The sequence below is a fragment of the Podarcis cretensis genome (assembly GCF_951804945.1).
Source record: "Podarcis cretensis genome assembly, chromosome: 7".
Taxonomy (NCBI): Eukaryota; Metazoa; Chordata; class Lepidosauria; order Squamata; family Lacertidae; genus Podarcis; species Podarcis cretensis.
This window is the reverse complement of record NC_137176.1, coordinates 68,018,847-68,041,914: the sequence shown is the minus strand read 5'-3', so window position 1 is coordinate 68,041,914 and position 23,068 is coordinate 68,018,847. Positions and strand designations below refer to the sequence as shown.

The window sequence follows — 23,068 nt, the reverse complement described above, 5'->3', positions numbered from 1 at the left end:
CTGGGAGCCAGTGCAGTTGGTAAAGCACTGGATGAATGTGATCCCGTGGCAAGGACCCCGTAAGGAGCCTCGCCGCAGCATTCTGCACCCGCTGGAGTTTCTGGGTCAGCTTCAAGGGCAGCTCTGCATAGAGCAAGTTACAATAATCAAGCCTGGAGGTGACCGTCACATGGATCACTGTGGCCAGGATCAGAGCGAAAAAGGTAAGGGTCCAACTGCTTAATACGGTGGAGAGGGAAAAATGCCACCTTTGCTGTGGCTGTAATCTGTGCCTCCATGGAAAGGGAGGCGTCGGTTACACCCAAGCTCTGAGAGTTCTGTAAACTAGTGCTGGAATTCATTTTGCTTATAGTCTTAAACAGACTCCACCATGCCAGCCCCAATCTACCAGTTCATTACCATGTGAGGGCTGTCCCTCAATAGATGGATTCAGGCAACAGCTACCCTTAAACACAATAAGCTAAGTATGAACACAGATGCAGCCTTAAATACAATATGCCAAGCATGCAACCACAAGTTGGCATGCACACAAGGGCAGTCATCTACTAAAGCACTGTGCCACCCCTCAACATTTGGAAATGGCAACGTAGGATTATTTAAGCTGCTGATCCTGGCTTCAAAAGGCTTGGAAGGACATGGAGGGGAATGAAGGGAAGGAGGAAGGAAAAAAACTGGGGGTAATTGTAAGCACCCACTCCCCAATAGCTACTCCCAAAGTTCAGTGCGTACATTGTGCATTTGGGAGAAGATGTTGCTGAACCTTACCTTTGTTAGGAAAATCTAACTGCTTGGACCTTTGAAGACAAATCCGTTCTTTGGGCACTGACCTGGCCGATTCATCTGTGTGTACAGATCCATTCTCTGCTGCATACTATAAAAATTACAATTAACATGTGTTGCAAAGGGAACAGTTGTTAACACAAAGCTTAGCTTGTAACATCATCCCAGGCTCATTCCATAAAGAGCATAAGGTGCGTCTATTGTCTTCTAGCACTATTACTTGATTCCAAGTGTCTGTTTAACATTTACAGTTAAGTAAAAGTTGGATTCCAGAGAAGGCTTTCAGCAATCACAAAATGGCAATTGCTATCAAATGTTCACAGTTTTACCCCCCTGCATCCGGTGGGCTTGAATAAAGACCCCAAGGTACACATGGATTTCTATTAATCACGATTATTGTAGAGAAGATTGATTAGATAGCAATCTTTTCCAGATGTGCTTGGATACTCAGGTCAGGCTCTCAGGATATGCACTTGGGGCAAGGAAAGCAAGCAGAGTTTTAGTGAACAGCCTATACCGAATTTGAACTTAAAAATACAACTTCATGAGAAAGTTCAGGACCTCAGGAGTACTAATTGAGGTTCAGGACCTCAGGAGCCTAACTGGGTACTGGAATATTCCCCAAAAGACTTTGGGTTTGGTTTGGCTTCCATTTCAATACCTTCTTCTGTCCTCATCCTTGTCTCAGCCAGAACATTTTCCAGGATCACAAACCAGCTCCTTTCCCAGTGCTCAAGAACTACTACAACTCCACCGTCATATGAGCCTCCATTCCTCCAATATGCTGAGCTTCTGGACTTCCTTTTCCTGAATGCTGCTCTCTGGGGCTCGTCCCCTCTAACCCTGCTAGGCTCCATTAAATTTCCAAGGGGAATGCCTACGACACATGCCCCCCCCCCGGTCACTGCTAGACTGGCTGCCAACACACAGAGTAAATATTCAGATATTCCCCACTAGGTGCTTCCAAAAGTTCATTTACTAAATAGTATGGGGGTAGTCCAGTGTTTCCCAATTGTAGTGTTTTGGACTACAATTCCCATCATCCCTGACCAGTGGTCCTTGCTAGCTAGGAATGATGGGAGCTGTAGTCCAAAACCAGCTGGAGACCCAAGTTTGGGAAACAGTGGGGTAGTCAATCACTGCATCAGCTTTACTGAGCATGGTCAGTGGTCAGGGTTGATGGGAGTTACAGAATAGAACATCTGGAGGACCATACTGGCTACCCTTGCACATAATTTCTGACCAATTACAGGTGCTCTGTACTCTTATGTATGTCTGATTGAGTTATCTGGGACATACGCCCAGGTAAGTGTGCGTGTACAGCAATCTTTCTCCAAACTTAGGTTCCCAGATGTTAAGGGACTACAGCTTCCCTCATCCTCAACCGTAGGGCTGTGGCTGGTTGTTATGATGTGGGGTCAACAACATATGGAGACCCATAGTTTTAGGAAATGCCAGTGCACAAGATTGCAACCTTAGTCTCCCCCGCCCCCCAAAAGTGTCAGCTAATTTCTGGAGATCATTTACTAACTTTGCCTCATTGAAAGAGACGTGCTTCCAGCTCTGGCTCCTATAAACCAGGACATCTCTCAAGACATTAGCTTGGAGCCCAACTTCCCTTCCATGAATGAAGAGAGCCCATAGAGCAGAATTCTCCCCTGTTTCCTTTTGTAGCCCCCTGAAAACCTGCTCTTAAGGATTGAGCAGCCCTTTGGGGGTATTGTAAGGAGGTGGTGCAGCAGATCAAGAAGGTAGTTGACAGAAATCACACACACACACACACACACACACACACACACACACACACACACACCCTTTCCTTGCACGAACAAGAAAGCCACTTAGGATCCAAGTCAGCCTTATTTTAAGATAGGTCAACATCCTTTCCAACCGGCAAAACATTTCACACAGGTGACAAGTCCAAACTCACTCTCCCTACCCATAACACAACAGCATCAATCCGTAATGCATCCTGATCAGTGATAAGCAACAGCTTGTTTTGCTGCAACATCGCATGTTCATAGCTTGCTATATTCCACTACAAAAGAAGTCTGCCCCTCTCTTTTTTGGCGTTTTGCTTACCTAGGGTAATATGCTGTGTAATTCATAAAGAGCTGAGTGCCAGCTGGATAATATGCTGTAGAAGGTTGAAGTGTCCGTGGGTTGAGGAGCACGGAGGGTTGGTAGAGTGCTGCATCCGTCGGGATAACTGCCGCAGGAGTAGGGAAGGAGTAGGAAGGAGGAGACATGCCTAAACGACAGAACAAGACAGAGATGAAGAAGGTCAGTGCTTCTGCGCGCAACCTTTTTTAAAAGCACAAAGCATGATTAAGGCCAGGCTACACCCCCGGATCCAGGTGGTCATTTCACAGCAGAAAGATGCAATTATACCACAAGCTATATTTTGCCCTCACACTTCTAGGAGATAAAGGTAAAGGACCCCTAGACGGTTAAGTCCAGTCAAAGGAGACTATGGGGTTGCGGCGCTCATCTCGCTTTCAGGCCGAGGGAGCCAGTGTTGGTCCACAGACAGCTTTCCGGGTCATGTGACTGGCATGACTGAACCACTTCTGGTGCAACGGGACACCGTGACGGAAACCAGAGTGCATGGAAACACCGTTTACCTTCCCGCTGCAGCAGTACCTATTTATCTACTTGCACTGGCATGCTTTCGAACTGCTAGGTTGGCAGAAGCTGGGATAGAGCAACGGGATTCGAACCACCGACCTTCTGATCGGCAAGCCCAAGAGGCTCAGTGGTTTAGACCACAGCGCCACACACATCCTACTACACTTCTAGGAAAAGCTACACTAATTGACACATACACAAAAAGGCCATACTTCTTGCTGACCGCTGTTATTAATCTGTTGAGTCACATTGCAGCCTTCGTTGGAAAGAAATATTCAGATCCAAAAATCTAAAAAAACAATTTAACCAATCACACACTCAAAGAGGGCGCAGAGGTGATGAGAGGTGTGGCCTAGGGAGAATCCTGCCTGATCATTTAGTGCAGGTTTCCTTCCAAATGTTTTGGATTATAAACTCCCATCATCTGACCACTAGTAGTCATGGGGGTTGGGGCTATTTTAGATTAGATTAGTTTAGAATGCCGCATGAACCCTAAACTGTGACTGAACCTAAAACCATGGTTTGCAAAAACTAGCTAGTTTCACAAACTATGGTTTGGAGATCTACTAACCAGTTAAGTTTAACCAGATGGCAAGGCAGGCTGTGGTTGGTAAAATGGAAGCGAGATCTTCCAGACTCCCCCCTGTGGCTATGCAAGCTGAGGGGAGAGCATGGAAGCCCAAGGAGTGGTAGGTTTTTTCTCATAGTGCTGAACCACGGTTTAGCATTACAACCAAACTAGCCCCTGTGAACGCCAACTTTATACATAAAGAAAGATTACTCAAAGAGTTCTTCTAGTCTGCCTCCAAGATCTTATTGCAAGTTTAGTTTGGGCTACTCCTAAATCAGACACAAACCTAAGTAGCTGACATGTTGGGAATTTGGGACCAAACACTGACCCAAACTACACCCATTTGAAGTGGATGTTATCTCATGTCAAGCTGCAGGATTAGTAGAAGATACACAATACAGAAAAAGGAGCTCTGTCTGCACAATGAGGATGGAAAATATGTTCCTCCATCCTCTTCCAGACTTAATGCCTTCCTTGTTTTTGAGACTGCATATACTGAAGTAGAGAGTGTTTAACTTCTAAAAGGAAGAAGTCAGGATCAAAGCCTTTCTAGAAAGAATGTGTTTTCAAAGCTCTCCGCCCTGCTATTAACGTTTACACTCTGTTTTAAGGCCCTGGCAGAACCCCCAAGGCAGCTTATAGAAATTAAAATTCCATATATAATAATAATAATAATAATAATAATAATAATAATAATAATAATTTATAACATTAAAACCCATAATAATAAAGCCAAACCAATACAACCCACCCAATAAAAATGGAAGTACTGCACAATTCACCAGTATCCAACAAACATAGGAAGCTGCCTTATATTGAGTCAAACCATTAGCTACATCTAGCTGAGTACTGGCTGACAACACTGACAGCCAGTGACTTTCCAAGGTTTCAGGCAGATGTCTCTCCCAGGCCTACCTGGATATGCCAGGGATTGAACCTGAGGCCTTCTGCACACCAAGCAGGTGCTCTACCACTAAGCTACAACCTTTCCATGTCAACAAAACCAGCTACTCCAATTACTTTATACTGACCTCCTGAAAGCTAAGAGAGCACAAGCTGATAAGCTTCCTTTGGACAAGAATCCTGAAAAAAGAATGCTGCCCTCAAGATGGCTTTTGAAACGCAAAATAATTTGTGGAGCTGTAGCTGTGTTAGCTTCTTACAGAAAAAACAAATCAAAGATGCATCTGATGAAGTGGGCTTGAGTCTACAAAAGCTTAGGCCATTACAGATTTGGCTAGTCTTCCTCTCAGAACTACCAGGTAATCCTAGTCACCCACTGAAGTCACCTGACAAATCATTTCACAATCCACACGCACGACCTGTGCAAGCTTCTTTCCTGCCTTAAAGACATTCTGCGCTCTCAGTTCCAGCAAAGAGCCTCCCCCCTCCCCAAGCAGGTGACACTCAACTTCACCCTGGCCAAAGCGCGTGGGGGAGAGAGGGAGGAGAACAAAGAAACAAAGAAAGAAGCTAGACATATTTCACCCTGCAGATGCTACCTTACTGGTCAGAGTAAGCCTAATTGAGCTCAGTAGGGCTTATATCTGAGTAGGCAGGCATAACAATACAGTCGTACCTTGGTTTTTGAACAGCTTAGTTCTCAAACGTTTTGGCTCCCGAACGTTGCAAACCCGGAAGTGAGTGTTCCGGTTTGTGAACTATTTTTGGAAGCTGAACATCTGACGTGGCTTCCAACTGGGCTGCAGGAGCCTCCTGCAGCCAATCAGAAGCCGCACTTTGGTTTCCGAACGTTTTGGAAGTCAGACAGATTTCCGAAATGGATTCCTTTCAACTTCAAGGTACAACTGTATACTGTACAGCAGGGGTAGCAAACATGGTATCCCCTCCAGATGTTGCTGAAATACAACTCCCATCATTCCCTGACCATTGATCAGATTGCCTGGGGCAATGGGAGTTGTGGTCCATCAATATCTGGAAGACACCGTGTTTCCCATCCCTGCTGTAAATACTAGTTTTAATTCAACTTAATTGGCATTTCCTTGCTAGCTGAGAAAAGAGTTTGTCCTGTGCAAATTTCTCCCCCTGTCCAGACCCCAAATCCCTGGAGGATATGTAGCATATCTTTCTGGCATCAGTTTTTGTGCTGACACCTGCGCCCTCAACTCTCTTGGCAGTTTGCATCCTCAGTGGAGAAGGGGTGGAGGAGACACTGCACAAGGAGGAAGGGGCCCTTCCTGCTTCCCAGAGTCCCACTCAGCTTCTTTCTCACACTACTGATGGTTAGGAGTTAAGGGTACAGAAGGCTTTCAGGTAATAAAATCAAACAGGAAGGAAGACGCCTGCACAGGGGCAACAGATTTACTGAGGGCTGGATCAGGCCCAGGGCATTTGGAGTCCATCTCCTCACCAAGTAACTCCCTAGTGACGATCATGAGCTGGTCAAATGGGAATTAAGCAAAACAAGCAAATAGACCCAGTATTGCTGGATTTAGCCAGGTTCCAAATCTGGATTTCTTATGACATAGCTTTTTCGCTTTATGTTTTACTTTGCAGAGCAAACAGAAGCTAGTCCAAGATCAACCGATCAATACACCTGGGAGACTTTTACCAGGCACAACCACTCTGTGAACGTGAACAGAGGGAGAAATATTGGACTATACTCAACTTGGAAGCTTCTCACTGGCCATTGATAGTGGAATAACCAGGCTTTGTTCACTCATTTCTGAATGGGGCATCTAATCGACACAGTGATTAGAACAGGGGTCAGCAAACTTTTTCAGCAGGGGGCTGGTCCACTGTCCATCAGACCTTGTTGGGGGCCTAACTATATTTTGGGGGGGGTGAAGGAATTCCTATGCCCCACAGATAACCCAGAGATGCATTTTAAATAAAAGGACACATTCTACTCATATAAAAACACGCTCATTCCCAGACCATCTGCGGGCTGGATTTAGAAGGTGATTGGGCCAGATCTGGAACGCAGAGAGAAGGGAGGATTTCTCTCTCCCCACCCCTTGCACTCAGTGGTCCCAATGAAAGTCACCACACTTGAAAGTCATTTGGGACTGAGGAACTGCCCACTTGGGTACCATTTGGATTCTGGAAGCTAAGATGCTATTCCACTTTCAGCCTGACGTAGAACAGTTATGATCAGATGTGACTACTGGCAAATCACCCATGTCATTAGGAAGCACTCCTGGACTCCATGTTAAATTAACTACCTCTCTCACCCAGGCTGCGACTATTGAAAATAGTCACCTATACCTTCTGAGGTTCTTAAGCGTAAATATACTGAAATATACATACTTGTAGTATTTTACTATGTCAGCCAGAATGCATAGGTCTCACCCATCTGAGCTAAAAGCTCTCTGTTCCCTAACAACCCATCATGAATTTTGGCTAACTTTGGTGTAACGAAATGCCCTATACATGCTCCTCTGCATTTCCAGGCACCCATATTTGATATTGGCTTCTGCTGCCAGTCAGTTTAAAACAGGAGTCGGCAAGGCTTACCAGGCATGTGCCGGATCGCTCCTGCAGAGATCCTCTGTGGGCCTGACCAGAGCAGCATGACACTGGAAATCGCATCTGCGCATGCCCAGATGCTGAAAGTTGCGCCTGCGCAGAAACGATTTTTGTGCATCTGGACATGTGCAGAAGCGATTTCCAGTGCCACAGACATGTGCAGACGCAATTTCCAGAGCCACGAAAGAGACTCCCCGCACTGATTTAGCACAGCAAATGGGGACTCGCCGAGCGGGCGGCTCAGTTCGGGGGCGGCTTGGGGGCCGGTTGAAAGGCCTCCGTGGACCACTTCCGGCCCATGAGCTGCAGGTTGGGTACCCCTGGTTTAAAACATGATCCTGCAATTCTGAGCTGAAGTGCTCAAAATCAACACTTGCCCAGTGCAAATTAAACTCCAGAAGGTGTGGGGATAAGAAGGTGTGGGTCAGCAGAAAAGCGAGAGTAAAGAAGCCAATTACTATCCAAATCACAGTAGTCCACAGCCAAAAGGGAGAACAAAAATCAAAGGCTGCTACTGATTTCAGATGGGAAAAGCTTTGCATTCCAGACCCCACAGACACGCTGATCCCTTCCAAGAGAGGAACACAAAAACAGAATGGGTGAAAGAAGCTCCGACACCTACCAGCGTACAGCAGAAAGTAGCGCCAAGACCCAAGCTAAACTTACATGGTAACTTACATGGTGGTGGGGATAAGCCATTTCGATTTAAAGTGCCCCCCATTAATACAAAGTTCATCTCCTCTGCAGAACACTGAAAGACTTCGACATATCTGTCCTTCATGGTTTTCTTATGGCACTTCTGAGCAGCCATAAATGCTCGGTCTGAAGATTTCATCTGGATAAAAGCGTCTCCGGAGGGACGACCCTAAAAGGGGAAAAGGAGAAAGGTGAGAGGCTGCAGCATCAAGACAAAAGGATTTACTTAATTTTTTAAAGAAAATAACATCTGTGATGATAGCTCTTCTAAGTTTTACCTAGCAGCCGTTATGTTTCAATAGTGGGGGGAAAGTATAACTTTTATTCCTTGCTGTAAAGCAGCAATATGCCTGTTGGGCGACAGTCCGACAGTGTTCCTATGTACCAGGAAGTTATTTTGAAGAGCACAGATTAAAACAGTTCATGTTACATCCTAGGATAAATAATTGCAGGACATCTTTCTGAGCCAGGCTTGTAGTCAATGTGAAACTCAAACCCATCTCTACATCGACAAGCAGTAGTGGGGAAACATCGCTGGCCGTTGCTAGGCACCCGAGAAAGCAAGTCAACTGTACAACTCCATCCCATAATCATGCGACCAGTGTAGAACAGCTGTGGCACAACCAAGGGCTGCAGTAGTAGTGCCCAGTTAGCATCATAACGAGGTGGGAGGTACAAATTTTGATGTGCCGTGAATTCTGCCTCAAGGACTGCCTCTTTCCATATGAACCTACCCGGACCCTGAGATCATCTTCTGAGGCCCTCCTTCGTGTGCCCCCTCCTCGAGAGGTTCAGGGGGTGGCAACATGAGAACGGGCCTTCTCACAGTGGCAAGACTGCTAAAAATGGGAAATCTCAAGAAATGCCAACGGTAGAAGAATGGCAGATGAAGAAGTTGGAGTTTTTGGAGCTGGCAGACCTGACTGGAAGAATCAGAAAGAAGAGGAATACCAAGAAGACTGGAAGAAATTTAAAGACTATTTAGTTAAATATTGTAATATAAGATAAGTAGAAAATACTTGAAAATACCAAACAGGCCAAGAATTAGAATAAGAATGTTGTATATTAATATGGAGCTAAGTCAATAAGAAAAGAGATGAAGATAGTGAATTGAAGGAGTTAATTGTAGTAGTAAGATGATTTTGGAAAACTGTTACAAGGTGATACAATGAAATTCAGTTAGAGGGGATTTGAGGAAATCAGTTAACAATAAAATTTAAAATGAACTTTTGAAAGAATATGTTTCTATTTTTTTTCCTTGTACTATTGTAGTGTGTTTTCTTTTGTATGTTTTATATGTTTTATCTGTTAAAATCAATAAAAAAATTTGGAAAGAAAAAAAGAGAACGGGCCTTCTCTGCAATGGCTCCCCATCTGTGAAATGCTCTCCCCAGGGAGGTTCGCCTGTCACCTTCATTATACACCTTTAAGTGCCAGGCAAAAATGTTCCTTTTTAGTTCAATAAATAAATAATAATAATACATAGGAGCCGCGAGCCACGGCAGAGTTCACCACTATTTAGTTCTCTGAGGACAACCCTTTATAAAAGCCAAGAACACACAGGAAGGGGGTTCTATACAGCAGCAGTGGGGAACTGGGAGCCTCACTGCACAGTGCTTTGCAAGCCCCCCCACATCAGCTGATCATCAGCATCTGAAAAAAAACCCTATTTGGCTTGGTCACACATCTTCCAAACTTATAGGCATAGGGAGGTGAGAGTGGCTTGGCTGAAATGGCCTCAAAGAGCACCAAGTGGAGAGGCCTGGTGGGCCCGATTAGGCTAGAGGCTCCCCACTGCTACTGCGCCCTTGTGAGAAAAATGGGGTTGTCCTCTCCACTTACCTGGTGATTTAATACCATGTGAACCCCATGAGTCCTGATATCTCCAGAGAACTCCCCTAAGAATCCCAGAATGTCTTCTATAGTGGCGGCGTACGGGAGCCCCCGCAGCCGTATGCAGTCTCTGACATTGGTGGGAGGTACAAATTGCTGAGGTAGTACAGGGAGGATGGGCGGAGCGGGGAGAGGAATGAGAGGCACAGATGAGTATCTGTTCAGTACCTGCAATAAAATAAAATAAAATAAAATGAAAATACGTTAACAGCCAAGTGGCTTCCTTATATTTCGGACTATAGCCTGCACCGTCACATCGTATTTTGTTAGCATTGTTAAGTTCCCATTTAACAAAAAGCAAAGTAAGACAGCTCATGCCTGATCACTCCTCTGAGTATGCAGCTGGTGTATGGGGTAAAAAGAGGCCAAGAGAAAAAAGAAGGGGTGGCTTCTTACAGGCAGGAGGAATCCCAAGGCACACCAGAAGATCCTGTACTCTTGAATGTGGCAGCTAGACTGGTGACTGGGAATGGCCGCCGAGATCATATAACACCAGTCCTGAAAGACCTACATTGGGCTCCAAGTACATTTCCGAGCACAATTCAAAGTGTTGGTGCTGACCTTGAAAGCCCTAAATGGCCTTGGCCCAGTATACCAGAAGGAGCGTCTCCACCCCTGTTGTTCAGCGCCAAGGGCCTTCTGGCGGTTCCCTCCCTGCGAGAAGTGAGTTTACAGGGAACCAGGCAGAGGGCCTTCTCGTTAGTGGCGCCCGCCCTGTGGAATGCCCTCCCATCAGATGTCAAGGAAATAAACAACTATCTGACTTTTAAGCAGACATCTAAAGGCAGCCCTGTTTAGGGAAGTTTTAAATGTTTGGTGTTTTATCGTGCTTTTAATATTCTGTTGAGAGCCGTCCAGAGCGGCTGGGGAAACCCAGCCAGATGGGCGGGGTGTAAATAATAAATTATGATTATGAAAGGACTCTTCCATTCATGAACCGGCAGGAGGTAAAGGCTGCATATTGCACGTCTCATGCTGCATCCCCAAATAATGACAGCAGAGAGCAGCACAGAGGCATCACTCTCAGCCCACCCGAGTTAGGCCTGCCATTTGAGACAGTAGCCTGGCGAAGGTTTTATACTGCTTCTTTTAAACTGCCGACTGTAGTACTAGTAGATGAGCGTTTTAATTTGTGTTCATGTGATTTTATTGGTGTGAACTGCCCTGGGCTCCCTTTAGGGCGGAAGGGCAAACTATACATTTGCACGCAATAATGATCTGCCTCATCCTTCCAGCATGAGGCCCATATAAGAATAATAACCACCATTTTATTATTCATAAATAATATGGCTGTGTGTGTGTGTGTGTGTGTGTGTGTGTGTTTGTACCCTGACTTTTCCCACTGACAGCAACTCAAGGTGGCTTACAGATAAAATAAGAAGAGCTAAAAACATTAGGGGGGAATAAATAAAAACCAATTAAACATTAATATAATTAAAACCATATTTTAAAAATCTATAAAAAACATACAGATAATAACAATAGAAGCTGCACAGCACCAGCCCTTTCATTAAAAGCCGTCTGCTCCCAAAAGCCTTAGGAATAAGACGGTCCACACCTGCTGGCTGAAGGGCAACAAGGAAAGAGCCAGCCTAACTTCTCTAGGGAAGGAGTTCCAAAATCGAGGAGCAGCCACTGAGAAGGCCCTCCCCTGCAACCCTGCCAAGGGTGCTTGTGAGGGTGGTGGATCCCAAAAGGGACCAAGGAAGGGTGGCAAGGAGGGACTGGGCTTGGTGAACCATCAGGCAAGCATTCTCCAGGCTCACCAGCACCACCAGACCTTTTAAAGGTTTTAAACTGTAAAAGAGGAATGGCTGCCTGGCAATTTAAAAAGTTTGCAACGATGATAGTGGAATTGGCCTCTGAAAAACGCTCTGCTGTGATCCACTGCACTCCAACCGTAACATTCCCGCTCCCACTTGTTAGAATGAAAACAGAAAGGGACTACTGAATGAGTTACTGGTACGCTACAAACACATTTTCCAATCATCACTTTTGTAATTCTACATTCTTGTATCATGCTTCTTCTCTCAAGCTACAGCCCATCGCTCAGAGATGTTGTAGCTGGGATCTGAATGCGCAATTCTGAGCAAGACTTAAAAGCTGACATCGTCATTTATTATTTGTACCCTGTCCATCTAACTGGGTTGCCCCAACCACCCTGGGCAGCTTCCAACTTATTATATATAAATAAAACATTAAACATTAAAAAGCTTCCCTGCCTTCAGATGTCTTCTGCAGGCTATATAGTTACTCATCTCCTGAATACCTCTTGACAGTTGGAAGCTCAGAAATACCCAAGTTGTTATACAATCAAACAATGTAGAAATTTTATGAAATAAAACAGTAAATAATCTTGTATTGGCCCTGGACCCAACACTGAATGGACTCCTGCTATAACTTCCTCTGTCCCACAAAACTTCCGTTTCACAACAGATTCCTTTTATGACATTAAATCAAGTCCTTAACTCACCTGCTGGACCTCAGCAGCTGTACTCCTGAAGAGCTCTATGTACCTTTTGCCCAACAAGTCCTTGTGTTTCTTTAGCGCATTCTGTGCATATTCCTCACAGGCAAACAACACAAACGCATCCCCTGTCGGCCTACTGTCAGGATACGTCACGAAAAGGATCCCTTCTTTTCCACCCGTCACGGGACAGTGCTGACCAAAGAATGCCAACACTTCATCGGTGGTGACGTTGAACGGGAGGCCTCGCATACGAAGGATCACTTGGTTCTCTTTCGAAAGGAACTGAGCCACTTCATTGGACGTGCCTTGAAGAACCAAGGAAGTTAGAAGTTGAGATAGTTGTTTGTTTCCCACAGATAGGACAGAGTAAAATGGGCTCAAGACCGCAATACCTCAAGGACCGCCTTGTTCCATATGAACCTGCCCAGACCCTGAGATCATCTTCTGAGGCCCTCCTTCGTGTGCCTCCTTCTCAAGAGGTCTGGAGGGTGGCTACACGAGAATGGGCCTTCTCTGTGGTGGCTCCTCATCAGTGGAATGCTCTCCCCAGGGAGGTTCGCCTGGTGCCTTCATTATACACCTTTAGGCACCAGGCAAAAACATTCCTTTTTAACCAGGCCTTTGGTTGACCTGATGGACATCCTATACCCTTTTAAAATGTGGCTCTTGGGGGTGGGGTGTTATTTGGGTTATTGTTTTTATTTTGATTTTATATATTGTGATCTTTTCTGTGAACTTCCCTTAGACCTCCGGGTATAGGGCGGTATATAAATTAAATCAATCAATAATGAAATGTAATGTAGCAACTCCTCTCCCTGTATGGCCTGTGCTCATTTTAAGAAGACTCACATCTACAACATACATTTAAAGCACTCCAGTGCCACTTTACCTGTCAGGGAGAATCATGAGAACTGTAGGTTGTTAAGGTGCTGGCAACTGTAGCTCTGTGAGGGAACAGTTCCCAGCATTCTCTACGACTGGGAGAAGGGTGCCCTTCAGTGTATGAGGTGGATGGAAGTCTCTTTACTTCTATACAAGAGCCAGAAATACCACCACAAGGGACACACCCCGACAAGTCTGGCAATGAAATTCCTTTAGCTGTTTGCGAGGTCCACCCTTACCTGAGGCAACGTGTGGGATTTGTTTAGTTTTTCGGAGCCTGCACGCAACTAGTGCTTTTGAAATGCTAAGCTTCCAAATCTAGAAGCTATTTTTATGGCCCCATCAGTGTACGGAGTGCCTTATAAATGCAAGGGAACTGGCCTTTGCCCCAAAGAGTCTACAATCACTTTTTTTTTTTTTTTGCGCCTATTAGCAATGCCAGGTACAAGGCCGCTTGGGAATTCGAAGAAGAAACAACCCAGTGCCATTTTGAAATCAGGTGGCTAGAATCGGTGCTGTTTTGAAAAGTTCGTTCAGCCACTGCAACGTGGAACGGTGTCCAGTTGCATCCAAGTGTGGATGAAAACCTGCTCCTTGATCTCAGGAACCACCCCACGAAATTTGGTTGCAATATCTTCAAAGGTTTCCAAATTCAAACAAGCAACTTTTTGAAATATGTAGCAGATCAGGAGGGGAGTTTCCCATAAAGATTGTTGCAGTTATGGTATTTTTTTCTATAATTAGTCAGCATTCTGAATGGCAGCTAGTCCCTCCTGCCTCCCCCAATTGTGGGTGTGTGGAAATCTTATTACTTTTAAGAATGCTAACTATTCGTGCCAAGGAGCTTTGAGAATGCACCATAGATCAGGGACAGAGCACACAATCTGCAGACAGAAGGTTCTCAGTCAAATCTCTAGGTACAACGCAACCCCCAGGATGGCCAAAGGTCAAAGATGAGGGGAGCTGTACTCCAGCAACACCTGCAGGGCCACAGGCTCCACATCCCCGCTCTACGCAACAGATGAGCCAACAGCTTGTCTTGGCACAGCCCTTCATCTACAAAGACATAAGGCTATAGTGACATGATCAAAGGCTATAATAGCATGATCACACCCAGATAAAATCTTGCAAAACTGGGCCTGCACCAGAACTTTCTCTTAACAGCAGGAAGCAGACCTCTTTCTCGTAAATCACGCTACTGCACAAGCCATATCCAAGTAGCATTCAGGGCACCTAAAAGCTTATTGCACCTAACCCCATAGTGAAGCAATTTCTGTAACCTCTGAAGATGTGGGAAGCTCAGTATTATCAGATCCTTCACTTTGCCTTCCCCCAGTATCCAAACAGCTGCAAGGTCATGGAAAATACAGGCCTGCCACGTGAGGGTCTGCAGGGCCACACTTTTAACTGACTCCCTATTCTCTCGTGGCTCCTTCTGGCTCCAACATTCATAAAAAGCATCTGCAATGGGGAACCTGCTGCACCCATGTTCGCTCCCTGGGTGATCAGGGTTCCAAATTACGCAGGGAGCTTAGAAAAAGTACAGTCAGAGTTGCACGACAATGGCAGGGCTAGGAGAGCTTGAGGCACAGCCGCTTCATACTTTCAACTGAATAGTTCTGCATTAAAGCCCAGTTCATACATTAATGTTGCACAATGCAAGTCCCATCTACACTGCATTGGTAGAGTCCGAATAGCTGAGACCTTCGTGGCTGCTCTCTTCGCACCCAATTTTATGCCAGTCTATTATTATTTTTAATAAATAATAATAATATACCGCCCTTCATCTGAAGATCAAAGAGCGGTTTACAGCATGTTAGCAGAAAATACTTAACAAAACAACAAACAAGCAATAATTCCCCACAATACCCCCCCCATAAATCCACACAGAAACAGTGGTACCTTGGGTTACAAACTTAATTCGTTCCGGAGGTCCGCTGTTAACCTGCAACCGTTCTTAACCTAAGGTGCACTTTTGTTAATGGGGCCTCCCGCTGCCACCGGCGTGCGATTTCCGTTCTCATCCTGGGGCAAAGTTCTCAACCCGAAGTTCTACTTCCGGGTTAGCGGAGCTCGTAACCCAAAGTGTTTGTAACCCAAAGCATTTGTAATCCGAGGTACCACTGTATTACATCGACCAGTGTGCCAAAAGTGTCCCATTACTATAGGTAAAGGACCCCTGGACGGTTAAATCAGTCAAAGGCGACTATGGGGTTGCAGTGCTCATCTTGCTTTCAGGCCAAGGGAGCCAGCGTTTGTCCACAGACAGCTTTCCGGGTCATGTGGCCAGCATGACTAAACCACTTCTGGCGCAACGGAACACCTTGATGGAAACCAGAGCACATGGAAACGCCATTTACCTTCCTGCCGCAGAGGTACCTATTTATCTACTCACGCTGGTATACTTTTGAATTGCTAGATTGGCAGGAACTGGGACAGAGCGACGGGAGCTCACCTCGTCATGCGGATTCGAACCACTGACCTTACAATCGGCAAGCCCAAGAGGCTTGGTGATTTAGACCACAGTGCCACTGCGGCCCTGGAACATTACCTTACTGCACATTCTCAAAATATGACTGGTGCCCTCTGGATCAGTACCAAGTTACAGTGGCGTAGCGTGGGGGGTGCAGGGGGTGCCAGCCGCACCGGGCGTAACATTTTGGGGGGCGCACTCACAGCTCTCTGCCCCTACCTGGCTCACTCACTCTCTCTCACAGTGCTGGCTGTGCGAATCCGATCCGAGCTGCCGGGTCGCCGCCCACTGTGCGGAGCGGAGAGCGAGGGAGGGCCTATCTGGGGGAGGGACAGTGCAGCGGCCGTCCAGCGCAGCGCTGAGCGCGGGAGAGAACCACACCAGACCAGCCCAGGCAGCAGCAAGAAGAAGCTGGCAGCGGCGGCAGGTTAGGGGTTAGGGGCGCAAATTACTTGCCTTGCCCCGGGTGCTGACAACCCACGCTACGCCGCTGCCAAGTTATATAAAATGCACCTTCTTGCACCTCCAAAGAGAGAATACCTGATTTGAGGGGGCAGGGAGGCTGTCCTTCAGACCACTCTGGAAGCTTAATAGCAGAGGGATTTGGCTGGATAGACAAAACGTTCAGCTCCATAGGACAGTTTCATTTGACCATGTAATAACATGCTAGATAGCCTGTGTGACATAGCAGTTGGGAGTGTAAGACCAGGGAGACCAGGGTTCAAATTCCTACTCAGCCATGCAGCTCACACCTTGAGCCAGTCACAGCCTCTCAGCCTAACAGACCTCACAGGGTCAGTGTGAGGATGGCAAGGAGGGGGACAACCATGTATGCCACCTGGAGCTCCTTGGAAGAAAAGGTGGGATATAAATGCAATAAATAAGCAAAGCAAAAAACATTTATATACTGCTTTATATCATAAAATGTCAAAGTAGTGTACAGAATAGTAAATTCATACTTTAAAACCCTACCATAAAAAAACACCCATCACCAAATTAAAGAACAATTACCTCCAGCAATTTTCAAGAAGTCCTCCCCAGTCGCTTTGTACACCTGAGAAAGGGAAAGGGAAATGATTACGCTTGGAGAAGCCCTCCGTACCATTTAATCCAAACACCGATTTTGGAGCTTGAGCAACATACCTCAATGTACCGGTTCCCCATGTGATGCTTGTGTCTTTGCAACGCCAGATCCCGGTGCTCCTCACTGACAAACCTGACAAGAGCTTCTCCGTTCCTCCTGCCTTGTGCGTTGAGGCAAAGTGCGGCCCCTCCTCTAAAGAGTTATGGCAGCAAACAGAGGCAGCCGTAAGACACAGAAAGCATTATGTCTCACCTTGCAAAACCAGTACTTACATAAATCAAAGGCAAGCAGCACTGGATGTTCTTAGGTGCATTCACACCTCTCTTTTGAAAGCAGGAGTAGCTACTTGCATGTGAACCTCAGCAGCAAAGTCCTTCACTTCTGAAATGTTCCCACTACTGGCATTTTAAAAATACTCAGTATTTATTGTTTTAAGCACCTTTTTAATCAATAGTGTGCGCTTTTAAAAAACCCTACCCTAAAAAGCAAGAAGATTACATAATTGTACACAGACTAAGAATTCAGCCACTCACTCCTGCTATAGAATAGGGGTTCTCTTACTGCAGAGTTTTTAAAAAATAATTAATTCAAGGAAGTACAGACAAGGATATTTTTTATTCATGCATATGAAACATGGGAATATGAAAAGAGGATGTCTGAGAAAGGTCCGCCAAACATTCCTGCCAGCCCCACACCAGATGTCAGGTAAAGAGGTCTTTGCAAAAGAACAAACAGGAGGCTAAAGTACTGTTAATTCAAATTGGCTCTGAAACAGACATTTTCCCTCTCTGCACATAACTTTGCTCACAGCTTTGCTCACAGTTGTTGTCCGAATGCAAACCACACTTGCGAAAAGGCAAAGCAGGGCTTGCTGTCCGTGCCAATCAGATGACAGCAAGCCCATCTGAAGTTGTCATCTGTTGTTATGACAGAATCAGGTGACTGGCAACAGTTGGGCCACAGGTTCAGTGGGAGTAATAGTCCGCCAACATCTGGAGGGCCATAAGCTGACCACCTTTGCATCCACTCCAATTTCAGAAAGTCCAGAAAAAGACATTAAAGTCCATTTTTTCAAACAGAAAGCAAACTATTTTGGCTGTGGGTTTGCTGCATTGTGATTGTATTTTACCTGATTTTTAACTCAGTTGCTGGGCAACTCAGGAAATGAAAAAAAAGCAAGATAAAGGATCCACAAATGCACTCACTAGCTTGCCACTGGCAAGTGCCTCTTTTCTTCTGGCAAGAACACAGGATGAAGGAGAGCCCCTGCCTTTCACCTAGGCCCAGGGAGGCTCTGTTCCTTCACTGAACCTTGGAGACATTTCAAAAACCATGAGTTTTCCCACTGCTTCCTGAGTGCAGAAGCTTTTGCCTGCCAGATGTTGCTGAACTACAACTCCCCTTAACCTCAGCAAGCATGTCCAGTCCCCACACTTGGTCTAAGACTTAGGGCAAGGGAGGTAAATTTCCAGGCCTCTTTCTTAGCCATGAGCCAGGGAGCAGGGTTTCACCCCTACAATAGTTGCACTTAGCCTTCATTGTATTTAGCAGGGTCATGCCAAATACAAATTTTGGTTGGTCGCCAAGGGCAGCCAATATGTCAACTCCAGGAAACAGTTTGAGAACATGGCTGAAAATAACAAACGTTACTAAATGAGAGAACTAACTTGGCAATATTAAGGCCTTTGAAGAACCTAGCAATGTCCTGGTCCGATGACTGCCATGGTAAGCCTCTTGCTCGGATTATGGTGTTATCATCCACAAGTTCCATCTTGCTGCTGCAGATCAAGCAGAAGGATATATATTGAAAATTTGCCTATCATCATGAACCATGACTAGAGCCAAGGGTATCTTCTATCGGCTCACATCCCACATTCTTCAAAATGCTTTCGCAACAAGTCAGGGAGAGACTTATCCCTCCCACCCCCAAAAAGAGAATCTCAACCAGTTTTGAAATTATGGGCCTGTCCTCCAATATGCTGTAATCTTCAAAAATGGAAGCAGAGAAAAAAACCAAGAGCCAATGTTGTCACCACTAGGCAGCAGATGTTTTGAATAGGCTATCTGTGGCAGTCTTGCTGCTTTCTCTCTTTCCTAGCTTATCATTTTTATATTATAAGCTCCTTGCAGGTAGTGAAATGTATTTAAGGCTATGGGTTGTAGTAAACTCACATTTACTCAGAGTAGACCCACTAAAGTTAGCGACCATGCCTCATTTATGTCCCTTAATTTCAAGTGACCTGCTTAGCTAGTCACTATCGCTTAAGTCGTAATCTACCTCACAGGGTGGTTGCAAGGATAATACAGGAATAGAACAAAGTATGCTATCCTTTGCTCCTTGGAAGGAGAGTTGAGTTTAATTGTAATGATATTTAAAAAAAAAAAAAATGCTGGGTCAGAACATTAGTCCACCTAGCACAACGTTTTAGCTCTTAACCATAGTCACCCAGACACCACAGGTCAGTTCACAAGCAAGATGCCTGGCAGTGGAGGTATGGATCCATTCCCCTGCCCCTAAAGTTACAGTATTCTAAGGAAAACAGCAGGCCAGATTCAAAATGGAAAGAATCTGTTGCTTTCCGTTACAAAAAGAGCATGCACTTACCAGGTCCCACTTTCAAATTTGTAGTTTACCCTTTCTGGATCCGAAAACGTGTGATCTACAAAACACAGCAGAATGAAGTTAGCGAAATGTCTAGACCCAGAGTAAGATATACCTTCCAACATGTTGCCAAAGAAGGGGACAATTGTACACCTCGAAAAAGCACTTCTTGTATCAAGAACTGCTGCATGATTCCTCAACTCAACCCAACAATTACACATCTTCTCTGCCAACCATACTAAGCCTGGAGCTGCTTCTGAAGCTGGTGTGTTTTTAGTAAATGGAGTGTCACTTGTGCAAAAAGGCAACAGCGGGGTTACAAGGCTCTATGTTTAGTCTCTGCCTCCAAAGTTGTGCAGCTCCTCTCAGTCCCTCACATGAGAATATTTAAAGCAGGGAGCATGTGTACCCGCATGAAGTTTTCTCTGGGGTGAGGAGTAAAACACTAAAATATGATGAGCAGACTTGTTCTCACAAAAATGGGAATCGTGTCTGCATATTTTGTCTTATCTGTTAGGGGTAGGTTTCTAGCATGTTGTGGAATCTATTTTAAAAAGAAAGGAAGCTGAGAAACTGGAGATTATGGTCTACCCACCATGGATGACCATGGCAGGAAGTCTTATCATTTCTGTGTAGGTTCCTCATGTGATTTAGAACTCTCAGGCTGAGCCTGTGATCCCCCACAGCCTCTTTGCCTCTGTGTTGTACTATCATATGAGGAAAGAGCGCTATAGCAGAATCTAGGAGCTGTGTGGCCCTCCAGATATTGCTCCCATCATGCCCATCCACTGGCCACACCGGCTGGGGCTGATGAGAGCTGGAGTCCACCAGCATCTTGAGAGCCACATATTTCCTGTCACTGCACCACAATTTCCTTTTCATTCTCCTGATTTCTAAGTTCCTAAGCTGGCTTCCTGGTAGTCTAGTTCAAAACATTTAATCTTGCAACAGAACTGGCTCAGCAGCCTTTAGTACCTGGATAGTCAGTGGGGAAGGGAGGAAATTATGGCACACCTGAATATCCTAAATTTCTTTTAAAAAAACAAGTCATCCCTGTCAATCAGACGCAAAGGACAAAGTGATGACAGATTTACCAGGAACAGGCAACCGGAAAAACAGAAACAGCTTACTGTATGGTTCTGAGATGAGTGTTAATATGATGTTTCCCATGTCTTCCACCTGAGAAGCTCCAAAATTCTGTTGTGAACTGCTCTTGTCAAGATTCAGATCTGAGCATTGCTGTTAAGTCAAGAATCTTAAAGCGGCAATTTAAACAGATTATGCTTCAGGGCTAGCTATCAACCTGTATTGATTCACTGTGGTGTTTGTCCCTAGGCCTGTTCTCTCATATCCTCCACATCTAGGTATCTGCCCACCCACCATACTATTAAAAGAGTAATTAGAAACGTAAGAGCTGGAAATGTACAAAAGGAAAATATTCGCAATCTTGATGAGATCTGACGCACAATATAAAATTTTAAAGCTTCAAACATGTTTCCTCTGATCTTGGAATGATGAAGTTAATCACTAAAGCCATAAATCTATTACAGTAATGAAACAGGTATTATGCTTAACGTAAGAAAAAGCCTGCTAGATCAGGCTAATGGCTAATTTAGTCCAGCATCCTGTTCTCGGTGGCCAACCAATGTGTGTGGGAAACCAGCGCGGAGAACGTGAGCACAAATGCACTCTCCCCTCACCTGGTTTCCAGCAACTGGTATTTAGAAGCCATGATGTCTCCAGCTGTGGAGGTTAGAGCACAGCTATCCTGGCTAGTAGCCATTGATTGCCCTGTGCTCCTCAAATTTGTTTAATCCTCTTTTGAAGTCATCCAAGTCGGTGGCCATCATTACCTCCTGGGGGGGGGGGGGAATTCCATAGTTTGACTATGTGCTGTGTGAAGAACTACTTCATTAAAGGTAAAAGGTAAAGGACCCCTGGATGGTTAAGTCCAGTCAAAGACGTCTTTGGGATGCAGCGCTCATCTCACTTTCAGGCCGAGGGAGCTGGCCTTTGTCCACAGACAGATTTTCCAGGTCATGTGGCCAGCATGACTAAACCAATTCGGGCGCAACGGAACACTGTGACAGAAACCAGAGCGCACGGAAACGCCGCTTACCTTTCCACTGCAGCGGTACCTATTTATCTACTTGCATTGGCATGCTTTCAAATTGCTAGGTTGGCCGGAGCTGGGAATCGCAGAGATTCAAACTGCTGACCTTCCAATCAGCAAGCCAAGAGGCTCAGTGGTTTAGACCACAGCACCACCCGCGTCCCTATTACTTCATCAGTCAATGTAATCCATATATATCTCTATTTATATATCACACACACACAAAATATGAAAAGTAATTTTTGTATATTATCGTATATATTGGGACTAAGTACATCCATTACACTCCTTATGCTTCAGATTTATTTTTATAAAACAGATTGTCAAACACAAAATGAGACTCTTTGCTTCTGCAGCACTGCAAACCTCTTCATGAAAGCATTTGCATGAGAAATATTTCTTTTCCTACATAAAATGGTTTCGTTCCCAGTTATTCACAATTAATGGCTCTGCCATTGCCATGCTGCATTATTAGTTCTGGCCATTGATCTGCACATCGTTTAAATTAGACTTTTTCCTCTTTGATACTCCGACAGATTAGCATTTTGTTTTACAGTAGCCCCCTCCTGCAGTACCAACCACAGCATTTCTTCCATTTTATACGATTCCTCAAATTGTCAGTGTAACATTGGTTGAAATTGAATCAGACATGCTTGATGAAGTCAGAGTCTAGACTCTTAGCAGATCTACGACTAGCATTTATCCTTTCCCACAAGCCATTAACATCTCAAAGCCAATGAAAAATGTTCGGGGGGGGGGGAACCCAACACAATCCTCCTAGCAGTGTTCAAAACTCCCATTGTTCTAGGTGCATCTGGTGACAAGGAATTTCATTAGTGCAAGCAGTTTCTGAGCTCTGGGCGCAGTACTGCGCCTAAGATTTCAGATTAAAACTGCAGAGTAGAAGGGAGAACCTTTTTCTGTCTCCCCACTTCCAGCTGCTCTCTGAAGACTGGAGAAGAGACTCTATTAAGAATACAGTGGACCCTCTGGTTATGGATTTAATTTGTTCAGAGGGGGGGGGGTCCGTAACCAGAGGTGCCGCTCCTGTGCATGTGGCGAAACCCAGAAGAATATATATGATGTTTCCCAGGTTTGCCACGCTAGTAGCTTGAAAGTTACGTATCCAGAGTGATATGTAACCAGAGGGTCCACTGTATTAGGGGGTTGGGCAGGGGAAGGACTACACCATGTGAAAAATGAACATAATATTTTAGGGGCAGTTCGTTCATTTTCAGCTTTGTATTCTTCTTATAAAAAAGTGTGCCTAGAGAGTCCATCGCTACGTCCATAAACTAGGTTTAAGGTGACATTTAGCTCCTAGCTTTCATGTCCGTTTCCAAGACTGCCTCCTAGGGCTGTACCACTTCAGAAGGCAGGAGGAGGC

At 45.2% G+C, this 23,068-nt stretch overlaps 1 protein-coding gene and 1 long non-coding RNA gene across 3 annotated transcripts in view; both read right to left on the bottom strand.

The window, feature by feature from the left end:
• ESRP1 (epithelial splicing regulatory protein 1) overlaps nt 1-23,068 on the bottom strand; it is a 37,334-nt gene that overhangs the window by 2,036 nt on the left and 12,230 nt on the right. Inside the window, exons 5-14 of one of the 2 annotated variants that reach the window (XM_079984734.1) lie at nt 20,699-20,797; nt 19,572-19,626; nt 18,634-18,744; nt 17,026-17,158; nt 16,894-16,936; nt 12,531-12,832; nt 10,007-10,225; nt 8,135-8,333; nt 2,863-3,031; nt 766-871 (exon numbers count right to left, since the gene is read on the bottom strand). In XM_079984734.1, coding sequence (XP_079840860.1) covers nt 781-871; nt 2,863-3,031; nt 8,135-8,333; nt 10,007-10,225; nt 12,531-12,832; nt 16,894-16,936; nt 17,026-17,158; nt 18,634-18,744; nt 19,572-19,626; nt 20,699-20,797 — 1,421 coding nt within the window. In that variant the 3' untranslated portion in view covers nt 766-780. The remainder of the gene's footprint in view (nt 1-765; nt 872-2,862; nt 3,032-8,134; nt 8,334-10,006; nt 10,226-12,530; nt 12,833-16,893; nt 16,937-17,025; nt 17,159-18,633; nt 18,745-19,571; nt 19,627-20,698; nt 20,798-23,068) is intronic. The other variant, XM_079984735.1, reaches the window with a different exon arrangement.
• LOC307220742 lies at nt 14,699-16,887 on the bottom strand. The gene is made up of 2 exons (XR_013841072.1): nt 16,364-16,887; nt 14,699-15,995 (listed from the first exon to the last, which is right to left on the bottom strand). It is a non-coding gene; the product is annotated as an uncharacterized lncRNA (long non-coding RNA).